Consider the following 20,675-nt stretch of genomic DNA (forward strand, 5'->3'; position numbering starts at 1 on the left):
AAATTAATCCATTGAATACAACCAGTATTCACTGTTGTTGTTGCTTTCGGTCAACAAGTGAAATGTTGTTGATCATGTTTCCCCCATGTTTGCACTGTGCTTCCTTTGCAGTGAATGTGGTGGAATAATGTAATGGTGATGTAACTGATGCAATTAATTCATTTCCGGTCAAATGAATAAGTGCAAATTAATAGCATTTAAATTGATTAATTACATGTTATGGAGTTTTGACACACTGGACAGCAAGATGGATAAGGTAGTTTTTGGCAGAATATGAACTGCAGCGAGAGAGAAGCAATGCTGCTTGCGGCAAACACAGGGCAGAACGGAAAACGATGGCTTCTTATACCTCTAGTCCTGAGGGCCACATAGAGGGGGCCTGAGAGGTGTCCCACTGCTGCTTCAGCCCTCTAATGGCTCTGATAATGGAAGCTTTTATTTCGGACAAAGTGAAAAAGCATAACTCTTGCAACTTTCACCTTCAGTTCTATGTACTTTTCAATGGAGAAAAAGGCAGCCACCCTTACTTCCTCATGAGCAAGGGGGCAATGAGTGTGGTCATGCTCATTAATTTCAGTGAGCCTACTCTGAGTATGACTAGCATGGGTACAGCCCGTAATATAAAAGGAAAATATATGGGGAGGGGAAGCATGTCCTTCGTTATAAATTGTCCTTTCTGACAGGAAGGTTTTTTTAAAAGTTCATTTTATTCATTTTTACTTTTATATCCCAGCTTTCCTTCAAGAAGTTTGAGGTAGTGTATGTTGTCGTCCCCCCCCCAAATTCTCCATTTTACCCTCACAAGAATCCTGTGAAGCAGGTGAGGCTGAGAAAAGAAAAGAAAACTGGCCCAGGTCATCCACTGAGCTTCATGGTTGAGCTGGTATTCGAATTCTGGTCTCCCAGGCCCTCCTCCGACACTCCAACCATTATATGGGAAGTTTTTAACGACTTAGGTTTTAATGTATTTATAATCTCTGTTGGAAGCCGCCCAGAGTGGTTGGGGAAACCCTGGGCAGGGTACAAATAATAAATTATCACCATCATCATCAACAACATCATCATATCACCACTGGCTTTCTACAGGATTACAAAACTCAATGAGCTTTAAAAAGTGAAAGAAATGTGACAGATAATCGTATTGTGACAGATAATCATATTGAGGTGGGAGTGGGGGCTGTGTATTGATCCTGAATGTGGCCACTGTTGGTTTCAGCCCAGGCAAAAACTCCTTTGAGCTTCTGCACTACTTCAAAACTCCTATCTGGCTGTGCCCTATTCCACCCTGACCTCCCCCATCCACTCTGGCAAGGGGAAAGAGGCTTCTTCTACTCAAAGAGCAGCCTGCCAAGAAGGATGCAGCCAACATAAGCTTTAGGGGCTGGTTGTTTATTTTATTCATTCTCCCTCTATCTCCCCCACACTAAATATCTGCATTAAATGAATCCTGAACTTGATTTCTCTCCCTCCCTCCCACTTTGTTAAAAAATTGTTTGATTTGCAAATTATGCGCCCTTGGGGAGCATCTACTGGGCACCAGCTCACCTGGCTGGAGCCAGCTGGCAGGCACCGCCTTTCTCAGACAAGACCAGAGGGTTGGGTGGCTCGAGGAGCGGCAGGATTGAGCCAAAAGGAAAATAAAAATCCTAGTTTTGGAGAAGGAGCCAAACGGCTGGAAGGAATGCCAGGACTATTTGAGGCTCCTGCCAGCTAACTCTCCTTTACTCTAGCGGAGAAAAGAGTTTTACAGAACCTGACTAGCTGGGGCTCTGCCGCATAATTGTTTTAGTGGAAGGTGATAGTTCGCTTTATTGTCATTTGTACGGTGGTTTTGCACTGGACACATGGGATCCATGTCGCAAATTGTGATCATCCGCTCTCCCCCTTGCTTTCAATGTATTTTTCATGGCTTATCTATGACCATTGTTCTAGGAAGCTCAGGAGGAGTCTTCACAGAGGAAGTCAACCTTTGATTATTACATGGTGGAGAAATGATGATGATGATGATGATGATGATGATGATAATAATAGTAATGATGATGATAATAATAATAATAATAATAATAATAATAATAATAATAATAATATACCCCACCCATCTGGCTGAGTTGCCCTAGCCACTCTGGGCAGCTTCCAACACGTACAGCGGTACCTCGCAAGACGAATGCCTCGAAAGACAAAAAACTCGCTAGACGAAAGGGTTTTTTGTTTTTTGAGCTGCTTCGCAAGACGATTTTCCCTATGGGCTTGCTTCGCAAGACGGAAACGTCTTGCAAGTTTGTTTCCTTTTTCTTAACACCGTTAATACAGGAGCAACTCATAGAACACGGTGTGGTAGCCTTTTTTGAGTTTTTTAAAGACTTTGGTGATTTTAAAAGCTTTTCCAAAACTTTCCCGACACCGTGCTTCGCAAGATGAAAAAAATCGCAAGACGACAAAACTCGTGGAACGAATTAATTTTGTCTTGCGAGGCACCACTGTATAAAAATATAATAAAACATCAAACATTAAAAAAACCCTAATACAGGGCTGCCTTCAGATGTCTTCTAAAAGTTGTGTAGTGATTTATCTCCTTGATATCTGATTCGAGGGCATTCCACAAGGTGGGTGCCACTGCCGAGAAGCCCCTCTGCCTGGTTCCCTGCAACTTCACTTCTCGCAGTGAGTGAACCACCTTGGTGCTGGACCTCAGTTTCTGGGCTGAGCAATGGTGGTGGAGCTGCTTCTTCAGATATACAGGAGCAAGGCCGTTATGACTTTAAAGGTCAGCACTCAGCAGCCACTCCCAGTCACCAGTCTAGCTGCCGCATTCTGGATTAGTTGTAGTTTCCAAGTCACTCTCAAAGATGCCCCACATAGAGCACATTGCAGTAGTCCAAGTGGGAGATAACCAGGGCATGCACCACTCTGGTGAGACAGTGCACAGGCAGGTAGGGTGTCAGCTGGCATACCAAATAGCACGGGTAGACAGCTGCCCTGGACATAGAACTGACCTGCATAGCTGTGAGTCCCCATTCAGGACCAGGGAGTCCTCCACCCCCACCTACCCCCTGCCCCCCAGAAATAGTACTTGTCTTGTCAGGATTCAATCCGTTAGGGTTAACCACCATCCATCCTCTAACTGCCTCCAGACCCATAGGACATTCACCACATTCACTGGTTCTGATTTAAAGGAGGTAGTGCTAGGTATCATCCGCATTCAGGTGAACACTCAGCCCCAACCCCCCTGATGATCTCTCCCTGCAGCTTCATATAAATGTTTAAAAGCACATGAGAGAGGACAGAGCCCCGAGGCACTTCACAACTGAGTGCTCAGGGGTCCAAACACTCACCCTGCAACACGGGACACGGCCCAGGAGGAAGAGCAGAACCACTGCATAACTACTGCCCTCAACTCCCAACCCACCTAAATGGTGCAGGAATATACCATAGTTTATGGTATCAAAAGCCACTGGGAGATCCAGCAGAACCAGGAAACAGCTTTCACCTCTTTCCCTAGCCTGCTGGAAATCATCGACCAGCGCGACCAAAGCAGTTTCAGTCCCAAGATGGGGGCTGAATCCCAATTGGAAATGGATGCATATGGTCTGCATGCTCCAGATGGAGTTGTTCAGTGACTACCTTGTGCAGGAATGGAATATTTGATACTAGGCAATAACTGGCCATAATGGTCGGGTCCAAATATGTTTGTTAAAAGATGAGTTTAATAACTGCTTTTTTAAGTGGGTCTGGGAAACACAGAGCTCATTGCCCAGCCCTGCCTGGCTTGCTTTTATGAGCTGGGATAGGCAAGGATCAAGGAGACAGGTAGTTTGTTTCATTCGTCTAAGCAGCCTCTCCACATCTCAGAGATAACAGGTTGAAACTGATCCCATGCAACCTGACTAGATGGAGCTCTGGCACTTTCCCACCATGGCCTTCCTACTATGGTGGAGTCTACCACTTTCAAAATTTTATCTGCCTTTTTTATTTTTTTTCAAAATCATTACAGGAGATCTTGGATTCCTCACCAGGTACCGATGTTGAAGGTGGTTCTGTTAGACTAAAAAACACCCGAAAGAGTCTCTAGGTGCTGTTTTCCACAGATGCAATAGAGGCAGCGAAAAAGCTCCTTTTTGCTGTTGCTATCGCCACTTGGTAGACTCGACATTGAGCTTGTGTTCAGTCCAATTCAGAACAAGTTTTTCACCACTGGCACTCTAGCTGTCTCAGCAATTGGTTCATTGCCCTCAGTTCCAGGAAAAACCATGGGGCCATCTGGGCTCCATGCAACTGAAGGGAGTACTTAGAGCCAAACAGTTGATAGCCCTGGTTAACTCCACATTCCAGCAGGCCAGAAGTGAATCAACTGAAAGGCCATCAACATGGGAGAAGACATCCCCCCCCCTACTCTCTGGAAGCCATTTGGATCCATTAAGCAGTGGGGGACCATTTGAATCAGTCCCACCTCCCTGCAGTTGCACCTGAAGAGCTGCAGAGAAGAGTCTAGTTGCACCAGGAAGTGCACCAGGAAGACCATGGCACTTCTTTTGTTCCACTGGAACTTAGTGTCAGATCACCCACATCCATAGAGGTAAACATCAGGTCTAAGGCATGTCCATGGCTATGGGTTGGAGCAAACCTTTTCAGGGACAGCCCCATGGAGGCCATACTTTCCATGAAGTCCCTAGTGGCCCATTGTAAGGTCGTGTCAGCATGGATGTTAAAATTCCGTAGGACCACCAGACTAGGTGTCTTCAGGAGAACGTCCACCACAACCTGAAGCAACTTGGGCAGGGAATCCTTGGTGCAGTGGGGAGGTAGATACACCAACAGGAATCCAGTACTGCTCCTATTGCCCAACTTCCACTTAGAAAACTGGGTCTTCCCAACAGGATGCCTGGTGCAAGCTAATGATTTCCTAAAAATCACTGTAAACGCCCCCCCCCCTGCTCACATGACCTGGGTTGCTGTGCGTAGGAGAAACCTGGTGGACAAGCAGTGGCAAGAACAGACCCATCTGCCATGTCTAACCAAGTTACACATGCTAGGTCTTCCATCTATGGTCAAGTCATGGATGGCAGTGGTCTTGTGAATCATTGACCTGGCATTGCACAGCAGCACCTTAAGGTCATGTGGGTCACACTTGTTGATACCTGTAACCTTCTGGTCAGGACCAGACCTGGAGGCAGGTATGGTCTTCAAACAATGACCAAACTTGCCTCCCCGGTAATAACATGTTCATTATGACAAGCAACAGGAGTCACTCTTTCCATGATGTGCTGTTTTCATGCACAGTGTACTGGATTAATGTCACCTTTAGCATTTTTTAACTTGGACTGTTGTATCCAGTGTAGCACTAAATTGAAGTCAATTAGCAGTGTACTTGGCTTGCTCCAGCAGAATCTTGTTGCGCAAAAAAGTTCATGAATGGGTTGCCAGTTAATTTTGTTGCACAATAGATAGCACAGTTCATTGTGCCACGAGTGTCCGCTAGTGCAGCTATTGCGTTGGATTCCTCTGTTGCACAACATTAAATCCCATCCGCCTGTTACCTCAAGGGAAAGGTGGATACAACTCAGGTTCTTTGAAGAAAATTTAAGATTTAACTTTGAATTGAAACACATATAACAGGATGGAAATACTTCCACTCCATTCTGTTCTGGTCAGGCCACACGTTAAGAATACTTTTTTCAGTTATGGGTGCCACATTTTAAGAAGGCAGCTGACAAAGTGTAGCAGCTAGGATAGATGTTGCAGAATCTTGATGAAAACTGAAAAAGAGGCAGAAAATTGTCACAGTTCACATGTTCATCTGTGGTCACGAGAAACCAAGTTACTGCGATCTGTATTCGTTTACATCATCGTTTTTAAGTCTGTGAATCCAGTTCTAGTCCTGCTCAGAGTAGACCCATTGAAATTAATAGACATAGCTAACTTTGGTCAATTAATTTCAATGGGCCGACTGAGTAGAAGTTAATTGAATATGACACTTTGTCATTCCCTTTACATTGAAATGACTGATATCTGCAGACCCTGTTCCGTTGGAAGCATTGAGAGTTAACTGATCATCTGTACAGTGGTACCCCGCAAGACAAACGCCTTGCAAGACGGAAAACCCGCTAGACGAAAGGGTTTTCCGTTTTGGAGGCGCTTCGCAAAGCGAATTTCCCTATGGGCTTGCTTCGCAAGACGACAGCCCATAGGGAAATCTCCGGGACAGCGGGGAAGCGCAGCGCATCTTCCCCACTGTCCTCGGACCTCCTCCGAAGCCTGGCGGCGGGGCGGGGACACCTCCTCCCGCCGCCGCCGGGCTTCGGAAGGCTCCCCGCTGCCCGCCTTCAGATCAGGTCCGGGGACAGCGGGGAGACGCGCTGCGCCTCCCAGCTGTCCCCGGAGCTTGCGGTGCAGGCAGCGGGGAGAAGCGCTCTTCTCCCCTCCGCCCGCCTTCAGACCAGGTCCGGGGACAGCAGGAAGACGCGCTGCATCTCCCAGCTGTCCCAGGAGCTTGCGGTGCAGGCAGCGGGGAGAAGCGCTCTTCTCCCCTCCGCCCGCCTTCAGATCAGGTCCGGGGACAGCAGGAAGACGCGCTGCGTCTCCCAGCTGTCCCAGGAGCTTGCGGGCAGGCAGCGGGGAGAAGCGCTCTTCTCCCCGCCGCCCGCCTTCAGATCAGGTCCGGGGACAGCAGGAAGACGCGCTGCGTCTCCCTGCTGTCCCCGGAGCTTGCGGGGCAGGCAGCGGGGAGAAGCGCTCTTCTCCCCGCCGCCCGCCTTCAGATCAGGTCCGGGGACAGCAGGAAGACGCGCTGCGTCTCCCTGCTGTCCCCGGAGCTTGCGGGGCAGGCAGCGGGGAGAAGCGCTCTTCTCCCCGCCGCCCGCCTTCAGATCAGGTCCGGGGACAGCAGGAAAACGCGCTGCGTCTCCCAGCTGTCCCAGGAGCTTGCGGGGCAGGCAGCGGGGAGAAGCGCTCTTCTCCCCGCCGCCTGCCTTGAGGTCAGGTCCGGGGACGGGGGAGACGCTGTCCCGGGGTTTTTTTAAATGCTGGGGGTGGGAAGAAAAGCCCTTGTTCCCCCCCCCCCCCAGCCTTCAGAAGAGGTCGGGGGACAGACTGTCCCCGGACCTGGTCTGAAGTCGGTTTCCATAGGAACGCATTAATTGATTTTCAATGCATTCCTATGGGAAACCGTGCATCGCAAGACGAAAAACTCGCAAGACGAAGAGACTTGCGGAACAAATTAATTTCGTCTTGCGAGGCACCACTGTACTTGCAATTCATGCTGTGCCATTTGCCTGCATGGTTTGATTTCAGACCAGGAGGGGAAAGGAAAATATTTCACCTGATATCAGATGATTGGTAGGTGGGCAGCTCTGCCTACCCATCCAAATGGCCCCTGGGTGTTGGGGGACTGAAGCATCTGGACTGCCAGCTATAAACGCCCCCCAGCCCCCCAGTCTAGGACCAGGTTTGGACTCACTTGGCTCATTGTGCAAACTGATCTGTGCTGCGCCTCTTTATTAAATTTTCTGCAAGATGCAGCAAAGGCCACCATCTTGGATCGTTTAGAGAAATTCATAGAAAATAATGCTTTGTGATACATTCACTGACGGAGGCAGTATACTTCTTAGTACCAGTTTTTGTTGGCTCAGGTCCTACTTATTGGCTTTCCATTGGGACTTCTGGTTTGCCACTGGAAGAACAGAAAGCTAGACTAGGTGAGCCCCTTTGGCTTGATCCAGCAAGGCTGTTTTTATGTCCCCAATTGCAAAACTAGAGCCAAACATTTGGTCACGTTTGATCTGGCAGATCCACAACTGAACCTTCAACTCCCACATGCTCTGACTCCTTTGTCTCATGCTGTTCCTCCTCATAATCCAGATTGGAAGCTGAACATCTCTGCATATTTCTCTCACCTCCTTAGCCCCTTTCTTATGTAATCCTTCAAAGGACTTCTGCCCACAGCAGAGTAGATACTTTTCAGTCTGCAGGATCTGAATTTCCATGACTTCACTTGTTGTGGAAGAAGTTTCCCTTGGCATGCTGCAATATTCAGCTGTAGAGGACGCTTGTCTCTGGCTACTGGGGAGACAATTGTATCAGTTGGAGTTTTATAAGAATTGATTACTTACTGACAAATGGGCAAATTAGTGGCTGGCTTTGCATTACTTGCAACTAAATTCTGTGAAAGTGTACTTGATTCTTGCATAATGGGCTGTAGGCTTGACTGTGTGTTGATTGATGACTTGCTGCTGAAGTTGTCCAACTGGCCGTAGTCTTAGTTTCTTTTACACATGATTTTTAGATTTTATTTTTACTTACAACTATGGCATATGCATATTTTATGCTGTCTCTTTTTGTGATCACCCATGGTCAATAGAAAATGAATATCAGCTGTGGTTATATCAGGAGAGAGTTATAGTTATTGGCAGTTATAGTTGTTGTTGTTGTTATTGTTGTTCTTATTTCATATTCCACTTACTGCCAAAGTAGACTTCTAATCGGTTATCAGGTATAAGAAGCGGTGACCCAAATATTAAAATATAATCCATGATTATAATACGCAAGAAAACTGTCCTGTTAAAACAAGAATGGAGACAGCTCTATGCTCCTATATTGCCAACTTCAGCTCTGAATAAAATAAATCTGTTCTAACCCTCTGTCTCAGGGATGGGGAATACCAGGCTTAGGGCTAAATGCGGCCCTTCAGGCCTCTCTGTTTGGCCCTTGAGATCCCTCCCAGGCCATACCCCTGTTCTTTCCTGTTCGGCTCCCTTCCTGGGTGCTTTTGCTTGGTGGGAATGTTTCCTTGATCTGTGAAAAGACGCTTGCTTGGATGGAGGTCTGAGAGAGAGAAGGAGAGAGAGGAAACCCCAGGTTTTTTTGTAGCCATGCCCATTCCTCCACCTACTTAATGCCACTCGTATATGGCCCCTGGAAGCTTGCCCATGAATTCCCTTAACATTACAGCCTTAAAATGCACCCTGATTGAAAAAGTATGCACAAGGTCTAAATTTCAATAGGGTGTGTGTGTGTGTGTGTGAGAGAGAGAGAGAGAGAGAGAGAGAGAGAGAGAGAGAGCGCTAGAACAGGATGTGGAGTTGTATGTGAAGTGCGGATCTTTGCATTTACACTAATTTTAAGTTCTCATTTCCTCTTTTAGCAATGAAAATGGTCATTATAGATCCACATTTTCCCTTTTATTTTCACAGATTAGAGACGATGTTTCTTCCCTGATTTTCCCTTTCCCTTTAAAAAGTCAGCTCTCTCTGTGTGTGTTTGTGTGTGTAAATAGGTATTAGTGTGTGCAGATGCTAACAAGCTGCTTGTGATCATCTCTCCCCTCAATGCCTTGGCCAATGCCACCTTGGAGCTCTGTTGGGAAGCTGCATAGTTTTCCTGTTGCTCAGAAGCAAAATACAAAAGAACGGACGTGAGATGTCTTCTCCCTAGTATGGGTCCCACTCAGCAGGAGAAGAGCAAACAATACTGAATTGAAATGTTCGGAATGTTAGTGCCGTTTCTTATAATTTTTACAGGAAGGCCAGCCATAAATAGAGTAAATAAACAAGCAATTATGCCTTGATCTCTAGAGGGCCACTGCCAATCTGTGTAGAAAATACTGAGCTATGTGGACCCAGTGGTCTCACTTGGTATTCCTGTGACTGTATGTAGAGGACTCTTTTCTGCAAGCTGGCCCAAGACATTTTGGCACCTGAGGTGAACCACAAAATGATGCCCCTGCACCAGGGAAGGTGGGGTGAATGAAGATGTACATTGGGAACAAGGGAGAGAATCAAACCAGCCTTATTCGCTCTACGCGGGGCTGCCCTTGAAGCTGTCCCAGAAACTCCAGCAGGTGCAGAATGCTGCAGCGAGGCTCCTCACAGTTGGTGTTGCCATTTTGGATTTTAATTAATTGATGTCAGAATGTTTACATCGCTCCGCACTTAAGACCAAAGTGGTGTACAAAAATACAATATAAATCATAATAGGTAAAGGTAAAGGTACCCCTGCCCATATGGGCCAGTCTTGCCAGACTCTGGGGTTGTGCGCCCATCTCACTCAAGAGGCCGGGGGCCAGCGCTGTCCGAAGACACTTCCGGGTCATGTGGCTAGCGTGACATCGCTGCTCTGGCAAGCCAGAGCCGCACACGGAAACGCCGTTTACCTTCCCGCTAGAAAGCGGTCCCTATTTATCTACTTGCACCTGGGGGTGCTTTCGAACTGCTAGGTTGGCAGGCGCTGGGACCGAGCAACGGGAGCGCACCCCGCCACGGGGATTCGAACCGCCGACCTTTCGATCGGCAAGCCCTAGGCGCTGAGGCTTTTACCCACAGCGCCACCCGTGTCCCCTATAAATCATAATACACAATACATAATAACCTATAATATAATACATAATACCCTATAAATCATAATACACAATCGCAAAACAATGTTAAAAACATGAAGGGCTGTATCCAGTGTTAGTCATACTCAAGAGTAGATGCACCAAAATGGGTGAACTCAACTAGCCCAAGTCCATTCATTTCAGTGGGTAGCAGGTGCACCATCTAGGAGAGGGCCGCCCCCCCAAAAAAATTGCCAAGGAAGGGTCTGGGCCTCCTCAAAAATCCCCGGCGGTCATGTGCGCACACCGCAGGGAGTGCTGCCATCATGTGCACACACTGCAAGGCGTGTGCATGACACGTCAGCATGCCCTGCAGTGTGCGCGAGTGACATCAGCATGCCTTGGAGTGTGCCACATGGCACAAGCATGGCACAGGGTGTGCTGATGTCATGTGTGCAAGCCCCGTGGTGTGTGTATGTGGCGTGCTGACATCATGCAGCCCTGGCCCCCTCAATCGCGGGGGCAAGGTGGTGTGCTTGGTGAGTCGGACATTTTTTGGATACAACTCCTAACCAATAAGGAGTAAAAGCTGAAGCGGAAATATGAACTAATTTGGAACAACCTTGGGAGATAAGATTTTCTTTTTTTTTAACATTAATAATTCTGAGGCTTGCTTCACTTTCAAGCTGATGCCACAATGGTGAACTCATGTGCTTCAGTCATGATTAATGACAGTTGCCATACATTAATCCCTTCAATTAACATGTTTCTAATTGTGTTAGGGGAACTCGCTGTTACAGAGCGTTCAGCAAAATAGTTTGTGATGCCAGCTTGCAGGCTTGTCAAATTGAATTTGAAACCATGGCTCCGTGGCTCCTTGCAACTGAAAAAAAGAGGTGGGAGGTTTAATTGGCTTTTTGGAAGGAATTAAGGCCACTGGCGAAGATGGTATCCCAACTGAGCTTTTAATAAACAAATAGGATACAGTTGCCAAGCCCTTTGATGCTATGAATCTCATTACTAAAATCCCAGCTGGTTGGACTGTGAGTATAGATATCACTATTGATAAGAAGAGAGAATGAATTCAGGCCAGCAATTAGATGGCCTATCTGCCTGATAAACATTGCAGATAACATTATATGCCAGGTATCAGATTGATAGATGTGAGGATTGGGCTCTGGCAAATGGTAGCATCTTTGAAGAATAAACGGGATTTAGATCAGGTTTGGTTCTTCTGACAATGGATAATGCATTCAATCTTGCCCATCTGATTAACAAATATGGAAAAAGCAAGGAGAAAATTTTATTGTATACAGCCCATGCTGCTTCTTGTAGGTTGTATTTGAGTCTATAGAGTGGGGCAGCTTACATCTGCACATAGAATCCTAGAAGTGTAGAGCTGGAAGGGACCGTGAAGGTCCAATTAGTGTCATTTAGTCCAGGGACCTTTTGCCCAACATGGGGCTCAAACCCACGACCCGAAGAATGAGTCTCATGCTCTACCAACTGAGCTATCTCTCTCTCTGGCCTACTGTTAAATGTTCTATTTGGAACACTTTAATTCACTTTTCAGCCAGAAAGAACCCCAGAGTGGTTTGCATATGATTAATTGAAATGAGACAGTCCAGGCCTGCAGGCTTGCAATCTAAAAAGGGGGGAAAGATGGGGAGGGGAAAGGGAAAAAGGCAACCCCAGGCACTAGTTTGTTTTTTTAACAGTTGCGCTGATAATGACCAGCTGGAACGGAATGGCCCTGCTTCGTATCTCTTTCACTCTTGCAGGTGCATTTTTGACAGAATATCACTTTGTAGAACAGTTGTGTGTGTATTTAGTTATTTATTTATTTATTTATATTAAAGTATATTTAGCTCAAATACCATGTACCATATTTTGCTTTTAAACTGGTGCAAGGCATCATAGAGCAGAGCAAATGAACCAGAGCCTGTGATAAATTTGTAATTGTGCAATTGAGAGCTTGCAGAGAGATCCTTGTTGCAATTCCTGCCCCCCCCCTTTTAATCTGTGGATTACTTGAGGAGTTTGCAGTCTCCGTTTTGTGAAGGATTCAAGGCCTAGAGTGGTCAAGCAGGCTCTAAATGGCAGCATTCTTCCCTCAAGACCTGGAGATGCAAAATTCTTCTTTGCTATGCAAACATTGGGTGGGGGAAACTTTCTTTCCATCCTGACTTTCCCTGAAGAAAAATTCCCTTGATGAGCCAAAGCAACAGGTTCCTTTGGTGGCCTGAATGAGGTCTCTTTCACTGGGACACAGGAAGCTGCCTTATACTGAGCCAGACTGTATTGCCTACACAGACAGGCAGCAACTCTCTGTGGTTTCAGACTGCAGTATTTCCATGTTTGAATCTGGGACCTTCTGCATGCCAAAAAGCTTTATCACTTCTCCTAGAAATTAAGTAAGATTCCAGTCGTCTTAGTACTCAACAAAGGACTGAATGAAGCAAGAACAGAGGGAGCTGACTCATACTGAGTTAGACCCTTGCTGCATCTACCTCAGTATTGTTCAGACTGAATAGCAGTGATTCTCCAGGGTTTCAGGCAGGATTCTTTCCAAGTGATAATGGGAGATGTGAGGGATTGAACCTGGGATCTTCTTCAGGCCAGGCAGATGCCCCACCAGGCAGCTACAGCCCTTTCCCTAACCATGGTTGTTCCCAAACAACCCCAAGCGCCTTCTCCCTTGCTCTCTTTTCAAGGCTTTCTGCGTGGGCCTTACCTGCGACATCACCTTTTGGAGCATCTTTGCATATTGACACTTGCCTCCTGCTTGAGTCCAGCTGGGCTGCCTCTGTCATCATGAGACCATGCCTGCACTTTTCAAATTCTCGTAATCCTAATGATTATCTGAACCCAATCAGTGGTTGTGAGACAGCTCTCAGAAGAAGCTTGCTTTGTGCCATGAGCCCCATGGCAATGTCATGGAGGAGAGGGCTGGATCCTGAGGTGCTCTGGGTGTTGGAGCTGGGCAGCCATGGGGAAGGTCCTAGCAGGATGAGGGAGATGGATCTGGGACACCAAGAAGTGTCTGAGCCCGGGGAGGAGGTCAGTCATCTAGGAATGGGAGGAATGGATCCTGGGGAGGGACCCGTGGGTTAGCAAAGGTACCCCCCCCATTGTGGCGTCCATCATCCCTGGTCATATGCCTTCTCCTGCCAGTGAGGAGCCTCCTCCTTTGGAGGAGGCAACTGAGAATAAATCAAGTGCTGAGTTGGTGCTGACACTGCCTCTGTCTCAAGGACAGCACTGGTGCAGGCAAACCCCGCAGACCTTACCCACTCGAAGGAGTGCCTGTTTGCTTGCCCAGTCTGGGACTGTGCTCCCCTGACTCGTCAACAGGAAGACACAAGGGTTGTGCCACTTGTTGGGTCAATGTCTTAGCTATATATCTCTGCCTCTTCTGTACCTGCTACACCTTGTGACCTGTGCTTTGCCTGTGTATCAATCTGGTTTATGCATTAAAGCCTTATGTGGCTCAGGACCGCCATACCTTAGGAACTGCCTCTCCCCGTATGAACTGACTCAGATCCTATACAGTGGTACCTCGGGTTAATTACTTAATTCGTTCCGGAGGTCTGTACTTAACCTGAAACTGTTCTTAACCTGAAGCACCACTTTAGCTAATGGGACCTCCTGCTGCTGCCACGCCTCCGGAGCACAATTTCTGTTCTCATTCTGAAGCAAAGTGCTTAACCTGAAGCACTGTTTCTGGGTTAACAGAGTCTGTAACCTGAAGCATATGTAACCTGAAGCATATGTAACCTGAGGTACCACTGTATTGATCATCTGAGGCCTTTCTTTGTGTGCCCCCTCCATGAGAGGTCAGGACGGTGGCAACATGAAAATGGGGCCTTTTCTGTGGTGGCTCCCTGCTTGTGGAATGGTCTCCCCAGGGAGCTTCACCTGACGCCTTCACTACATATATTTCGGGGCCAGGCAAAAACATGGTTCTTCAACCAGGCCTTCAGCTGTTAACGATCTATGGTCTTTTTAATGACAGGACGGGGGGGTGCCACCTTATTTCCTTTTTCTTTTTACTATTATCACATTATACATTTTGTGTGTTATGCTGTAAACTGCCCTGTGGTCTTTTGATAAAGGCTGGCATATAAATTAAAAATAAATATAAGCATAATAATTGGGGGCCTTTGGCAGAAACAGAGCAGGGAGTTTGGGTTTGTGGTCCAGCAGTGAGGTCCAGGACACCTTCGGCCCTCAGGTTCGTAACAGCTGCTGGCTCGCCACAAATGCCCCCCCCCCCGGCTTGGGCACTCAAGTGAGTGCTCGCTAACTGTGCCCTATTTCCTGTGGTGTGTTATTACTACTCCACACTGGCCATGTTTACTGCTCTGCATTTCACATTTTTTATCAATGCTTTAATACTCACGTTCTTAACCACCTCAAATACAGTGGTGCCTCGCAAGACGAAATTAATTCGTTCTGCGAGTTTTTTTGCCTTGCGAATTTTTCGTCTTGCGAAGCACGGTTTCCCATAGGAATGCATTGAAAACAAACTTGCAAGACGTTTCCGTCTTGCGAGGCAAGCCCATAGGGAAATTCGTCTTGCGAAGCAGCTCAAAAAAACCAAAAACCCTTTCGTCTTGCGAGTTTTTTCGTCTTGCGAGGCATTCGTCTTGCGAGGTACCACTGTATCTGGCTTGATAAAAAGGTGTTGGTGGTGGGAATCTCAACTGTTTTTATAGATAAAAGGTAAAGGTAAAGATAATCAGCAATAAATGGTACACGGGAACTTTTCCTTCTCTTGACAGCTTTTTTGACTTGAGGAAAAAGAGGCAGGATTTTAACATCTCGTATTTACCACCTGCATATCCATTGCATTGTCCTACTTTGTAACCAAAGGGTTTCCCTCCCTCCCCGTCTTTCTCTTTCTCTCTCTTACTCCCACCCCTTACTGCTCCTCAGGGCTTTCCTGGTGATCTTGGAGAACGAGGACCTCCGGGCATTGATGGCAACCCAGTAAGTTGGCAAAAGTTTCTCTCCTGGTTTTTGTTTTCTTTTGTGGGCCTCATTGGGAGGTGGCCTGTTTGCTGTTTGGGATTGGCCCCTTGGAATCAGCGGCCTCAGGCCTGCCTTGTTGTTTTAAGTTCCCTCTTGAAACAATTCCCATCTTTTATACAACGTGCTAAATACTTCAGTCAAGCATCTAACAAGGGAGAGGTCAATGAGGGTGCCCTCCCTTCCCTGCCTCTCCTCTTTCCGTCTTCCCCTGCAGTCCCACAGAGTGCTTTGCTTGCTGGGGAAAGGATGAACAAAAGCCAAGGGTAACTGGGTGTTTTTGAAGCATCTTTTCTGTCACTCATCTTACAGATCTTATACTCAGATCTCTAGGCAATTTACTCAAAGTAGGCCCATTAAAACGGATGCCCCCAATTTAGCCATGTTCATTAATTTCAGTGGGTCTGCTCTGAGTAAAATGCAGTTGAATGCAACCCCCTCTTCTTTTGAGTGTAGATTGTATCAACTGGTTTTAATACTGTGCTTTGACAATGCTGCAACCTCCCCGGGACCTTATCATGAAGGGCAGGTAAGAAATCTTTTAAAAAACCAAAACAATAATTACAATAATATTAATAATAGTTTCCAGTGTTAGTCCTACACAGAGTAGACCCATTGAAACTGGTGGATATTACTCAGGTACTTTAATTTCAGTGGGTATTCTCGTGAGTATAACTGCTCTGGATAAAATCCAATCCCCCTCCTCCCTGTTGGTACAGTGAGAAGCTGGCAGCATTCTACAGTTGTCTGGGATGAAATGATAGAGCTGGGCCGCTCTGTTTTTTGGACTGCTTGGATGGAGGCCTTAGGGAAAGAGCTGTAACTTCCTGGCGAAGTATGTGCTTTGCATGCAGAAGGTCCCATCTTCAGTCCTCAGCAGTTCCAGTTAAAGAAAGGGTTGACCAATATGGTGCCTTCCAGGACTTGTTGGACTACATGCATCATCCTTCTTGACCATTGGCCATGCTGGCTGGGGCTAAAGGGAGCTGCATTTATTTATTACCGTATTTTTCCATGTATAAGACACTCTCATGTATAAGACAACCCCTATTTTTTTTAACCCAAAATTAAGAAATTAAGTTGTTTAGCTTTTTTTGGGGGGGGGAGGTCACTTCCACCAATCACTTACCCGCTTGCCTGCCACTGCCAATCACTTGCCACAGCCACTGCCAATCACATACCTCGCCGCAGCCACCATTTGTCTGCCTGCTCGCTGCCACCAACAGCCGACCCGCCCACTTGCTGCAGCTGCCAATCGCCTGCCCACCTCATCACAGCCACCAATCACCTGCTCAGTCGTCGCTGCCAATCTCCTGCTTGCTGCTGCCATTAATTACACATTCCCCCTCTGTATTTACTATCCGTGTATAAGACGACACCCAATTGTTGCCTATTTTTTTCCAGCAAAAAGCATTGTCTTATACAGAGAAAAATACAGTACGTTTATTTATTTATTGCCACTGTAACTAAGTGGTAGAGAATCTGCTTTGTCTGCAGAAGGTCCCAGATCAAATCCCTGGCATTTCCAGGCAGGGCTGGGAGAGACTATGGTCTGTAACTGTGCAGAGGTCCAGCCTATCAGATGGGGAAGCAGTTGCCCTCTAGATGATGCTGGATTCAACTCCCATCAGCCTGATCAGGTGGCATGATCATTGGCCAGGAATGATGGGAGGTTATGTCCAGCATCTTCTGGAGGACTGTAGCTACCCCATCTCCACTCCATAGAGAGGAGGAGGAGGAGCTTTTTAGGCTAGATTTCTCTCCTGGTGTTTTGGGCAATGTGTGGATTGAAGAAGGCCCAGCTCTGATCAGTAATCATAGATCTACAGCAGAGATGGGTAACCTTTGGCCTTCCAGATGTTGCTGGACTCGAACTCCGATCATTCCTAGCTATTGGCTGTGATGAATTCTAGCAGATTTTCATCAACAGCTGCAGGACCACAGATTCAGCATCTCTGGTGCAGTCCATTCTGCAGTGTCTGGTTTTTCTTAGGATATAAAACAAGACCTACGTCTGTGCACCTTCCTTATGCTGAAGATTCAGACCATTTGGTATGGGAAGAGTTTGCATCCCTTACTTTTAGTCTGTGTAAGAGGCAAGTTGCCAGCCTCTTTCCAGATCCAAAACATGAATGTACAGCATTCAATTACAAAAAGTCTTTATTTCTAAAACTTTTGCAGATATAAGGGAAAGCATGCAGGAAGTATTCCGTATGCTAATAGTGAACTTTATCAGGAGAGATAAAAGAAAGTACTTTTTTGTGCAGCTATGCACAAAACTATGGAACTCCTTCCTGCAGGAGGCATTGATGGCCACCAACTTGGGAGGCTTTAGAAGAGGACTGGACAAAGTCATGGAGGAGAGGACTATTGATGGCTACTAGTCACAATGGCTATGCTCTGCTGCTACTGTGGAGGCTCAGTGCTTTTGAATACTAATTGGTGGAAACTACAAGACGGGAGCGTACTGTTGTGGTTGAATTCTGCTTGCTGGTTTCCCACAGCCATCTGGTTGGCCACTGTGAGAATAGGATGCTGGACTAGGTGGACCATTGACCTAGTCCAGCAGAGCTCTCCTTATGTTCTTAACTCATTTTTGACAGTGGACCCTTATGGAGCTGCAACAGAGCCATTCCCACACAACTGGGAGGTAATCAGCAGCCTTGGGCAAAACTCTACGGTTTGGAGAAGTACTAAAAACCCCGAGCTAGATCAAGAAGTGTTAAGCATGTTCAGTGAGCACAGAATGTTGAGTGTCTTTTGGAGGGGAAATGGGAAACTGGATGGTGGAGAGAGAGAGGAATGCCATGGAGATGACTTCGGCTGCCTGAACTGGAATCTTGGGCCAAGAACCTGCAGTATCACAATGTTTTGTTGCAGGTCCCACTTATTATTGATAGGCTTCTGGTTGGCCAATGTAAGAACAGGATGCTGGAAAATAAAGGCTGTTTGTCCAATTCAGCAGCCCTCTTCTCATAATCTCCCTAAGAATTAAAACCGTGGTTCTGGTGAAGGTGTGCAAAGGTAGCATACCTTGAAGCAGCTAGCCTTTTAAAAAACCCCTGATGGGATTCAATTGTATTGTAGTAACACTGAGTACAGTTAAATAGCTTTCAGCTTTGATATAAGGCTACCTGTACGTCTGGCTGTTTCTGTAATCTCTCAGAAATAACCGTACAACCTGGTTGTTTTTGCAGTGTTTACCATTGGTCCCCTTAAGGATTGAGGAGAAATGTGATTCAGTTCTCATTTAAATGCAAATCTATGAAATCTACACTTTCCAAAACAAAATGTGAACTAAAACATAGCGGTTCTTTGAAATTTGCGCTTATCCAAATTGTCCAGCCAGTGTTTGCAAAACTGCATATGTTAGGGGAAAGTATGCCTGAAAATGAATGCATTAGAGAAAAAGACATATAAAAACCGCATTATATCAGGGGAAATTGTTTGCAAATATGTGTATATCAGGCAAAACTCCATAGAAAAATGTGTATATTAGGATAAGTTTGCATGGAAATGCTGGATAATTTTTCATGAGGATTTTTAAAAATGCAAATTGTTGCAGAAATGTGGAGAAGTGAATTTAATATTTGAAAAACACGAAATTCAGGGGACCATCCCTGGTCCCCTCACCATACAATTTCTTGCTCAGCCTATCCCCTTCTATAGAAGCGGGCCAGGAAGGCCCTTTTTCCTTTTATTCTTTTCGAAAAATAAAACTGCATTATCACCAGAAAATATGCCTTGGACCAGCAGATTTCTTTCCCTAACCCTTCCTAAACGTTGCTTTTAACTCTCCCTAACCTCAAAATTCTCTGTTTCAATTGATTTTCCTTGGTGCATTTGTGTGTGTGTGTGCGTTTTAAGTAGAACAGCTGTCCAGCAGTTCAGTTGTCAGAGCAGAGATAAAATGCATAAAGATTGCTTGCTTTAGACACAGCATATGCCCTTCATTCTGGCTGCTTGTGTGAGAACTAAAGGGTAGGAGTTAAGGACAATTAGAAGGGACCTGTTGGATCAGACCAAGGGCCGACCCGTCTGCTCTAGAATCTTTTCCCACAGTGGCCAACCACCAGCTGCCTCTGGGAAACCCACAAGCAGAACATGAAGGCTTTCAGCACAAGAGCTGAGTGGGCTTTCCTCCTCTATGTGTGTGACTCTCACCCAGAATCTGCCATTGCAACTCAGTTATGTCTTAGGTATTCCTTGTTTTGGAAGTTGGAAGCATTTGCCCACCTAGAGATACTGGCTCTGTTGGTGTCTTCCTGGGTGCACCTAGTTCCTAATTTATTTAATTAATTAAGGTAGTGATGGGGAAGCTTTTTCAGCCCATGGCCACATTCTCTTTGGGGCAACTTTCCTGGGCCTTCGTGGCAGTAGTGGGCACAGCCATGGGCAAAAGGAGAAGGTGCAATAAATGTGAATCTCACCATTGTACCATTCACCCCAGGACCTGTCCTTCATCCAGGCAGGCAAGAAATATTATCAGACAGGCAAAAATTTTCAAGGAAGGGCCAATTGGGGGGCATAGGTTCAGGAAGAGGGGGCACAACTGGGTGAACCCCAAGGGCCAAATAGTGAGGCTTGGAGCATTTGCCCCTTGGACTTGAGGTTTCTTACCCCTGATTTAAAGCATTTCTAGTTGAGATTCCTGCATTGCAGGGGGTTGGACTAGATAGCTGTCAGGTTCCCTTCCAACTCAACAATTCTATGATTCTACACTGCCTTCCATCAAACTGGATTTGAGTAAATTTTTGCATGGGTGTGCCAAAGGCAGCCATTGGAACCAGAAGAGATTAGCCAGTAGTCAGGACCAAAGAGCAAGGCTGGGCTACAGGACAAAACAGCAAATAGGACAGAGGAGTGAGTGAGAGGTCAGGACCGAAGATTTCCAGGAGTGTGCCAGGGTTCAGGAAAACACCATGTTGCTCCAGCGAGGTTCTAACTGGAAGCAGGAGCCTTTTTATGCACTTGCTTGTCGAGGGAGAATCCAGTGGCCAGTCTGGCTGAGCGCATTCAGTCTAGTGCAGGGGAGGTCCATCAGCCATGGTGTCTGGGGCTGATGGAAGTTGCAGTTCAATAGCATCTGGAGAGATTACTTTTGCCACAGAGGTACCCTCCAGATGCTGTTGGACTCCAGCTCCCATCAGCCCCCAGTTTGGGGCCTGAAGGACTTTACTGAGAAGCTGCCAATTGTAGTTCAAAGGCTCGCCACATGAGGGAGTTGATGTGTGTATTGATCTGTTCTTTGTTGTTGAGTTCAATTATTTTTGAATGTTTGTTGTTAGCTGTTTTTACCAATAATTTTATTGGATGGTGCTTTTTAGTGTGTGTGGGT

At 46.4% G+C, this 20,675-nt stretch overlaps 1 protein-coding gene across 3 annotated transcripts in view; it reads left to right on the forward strand.

Annotated features, from left to right (window-relative positions):
• The window catches only part of COL27A1 (collagen type XXVII alpha 1 chain), a 256,136-nt gene that overhangs the window by 97,136 nt on the left and 138,325 nt on the right, over window positions 1–20,675 (forward strand). For all 3 annotated transcript variants that reach the window (XM_077922728.1, XM_028714253.2, XM_077922727.1), the window contains exon 13: window positions 15,245–15,298. In XM_077922728.1, coding sequence (XP_077778854.1) covers window positions 15,245–15,298 — 54 coding nt within the window. The remainder of the gene's footprint in view (window positions 1–15,244; window positions 15,299–20,675) is intronic.

Source organism: Podarcis muralis, chromosome Z, assembly GCF_964188315.1.
Source record: "Podarcis muralis chromosome Z, rPodMur119.hap1.1, whole genome shotgun sequence".
Lineage (NCBI taxonomy): Eukaryota > Metazoa > Chordata > Lepidosauria > Squamata > Lacertidae > Podarcis > Podarcis muralis.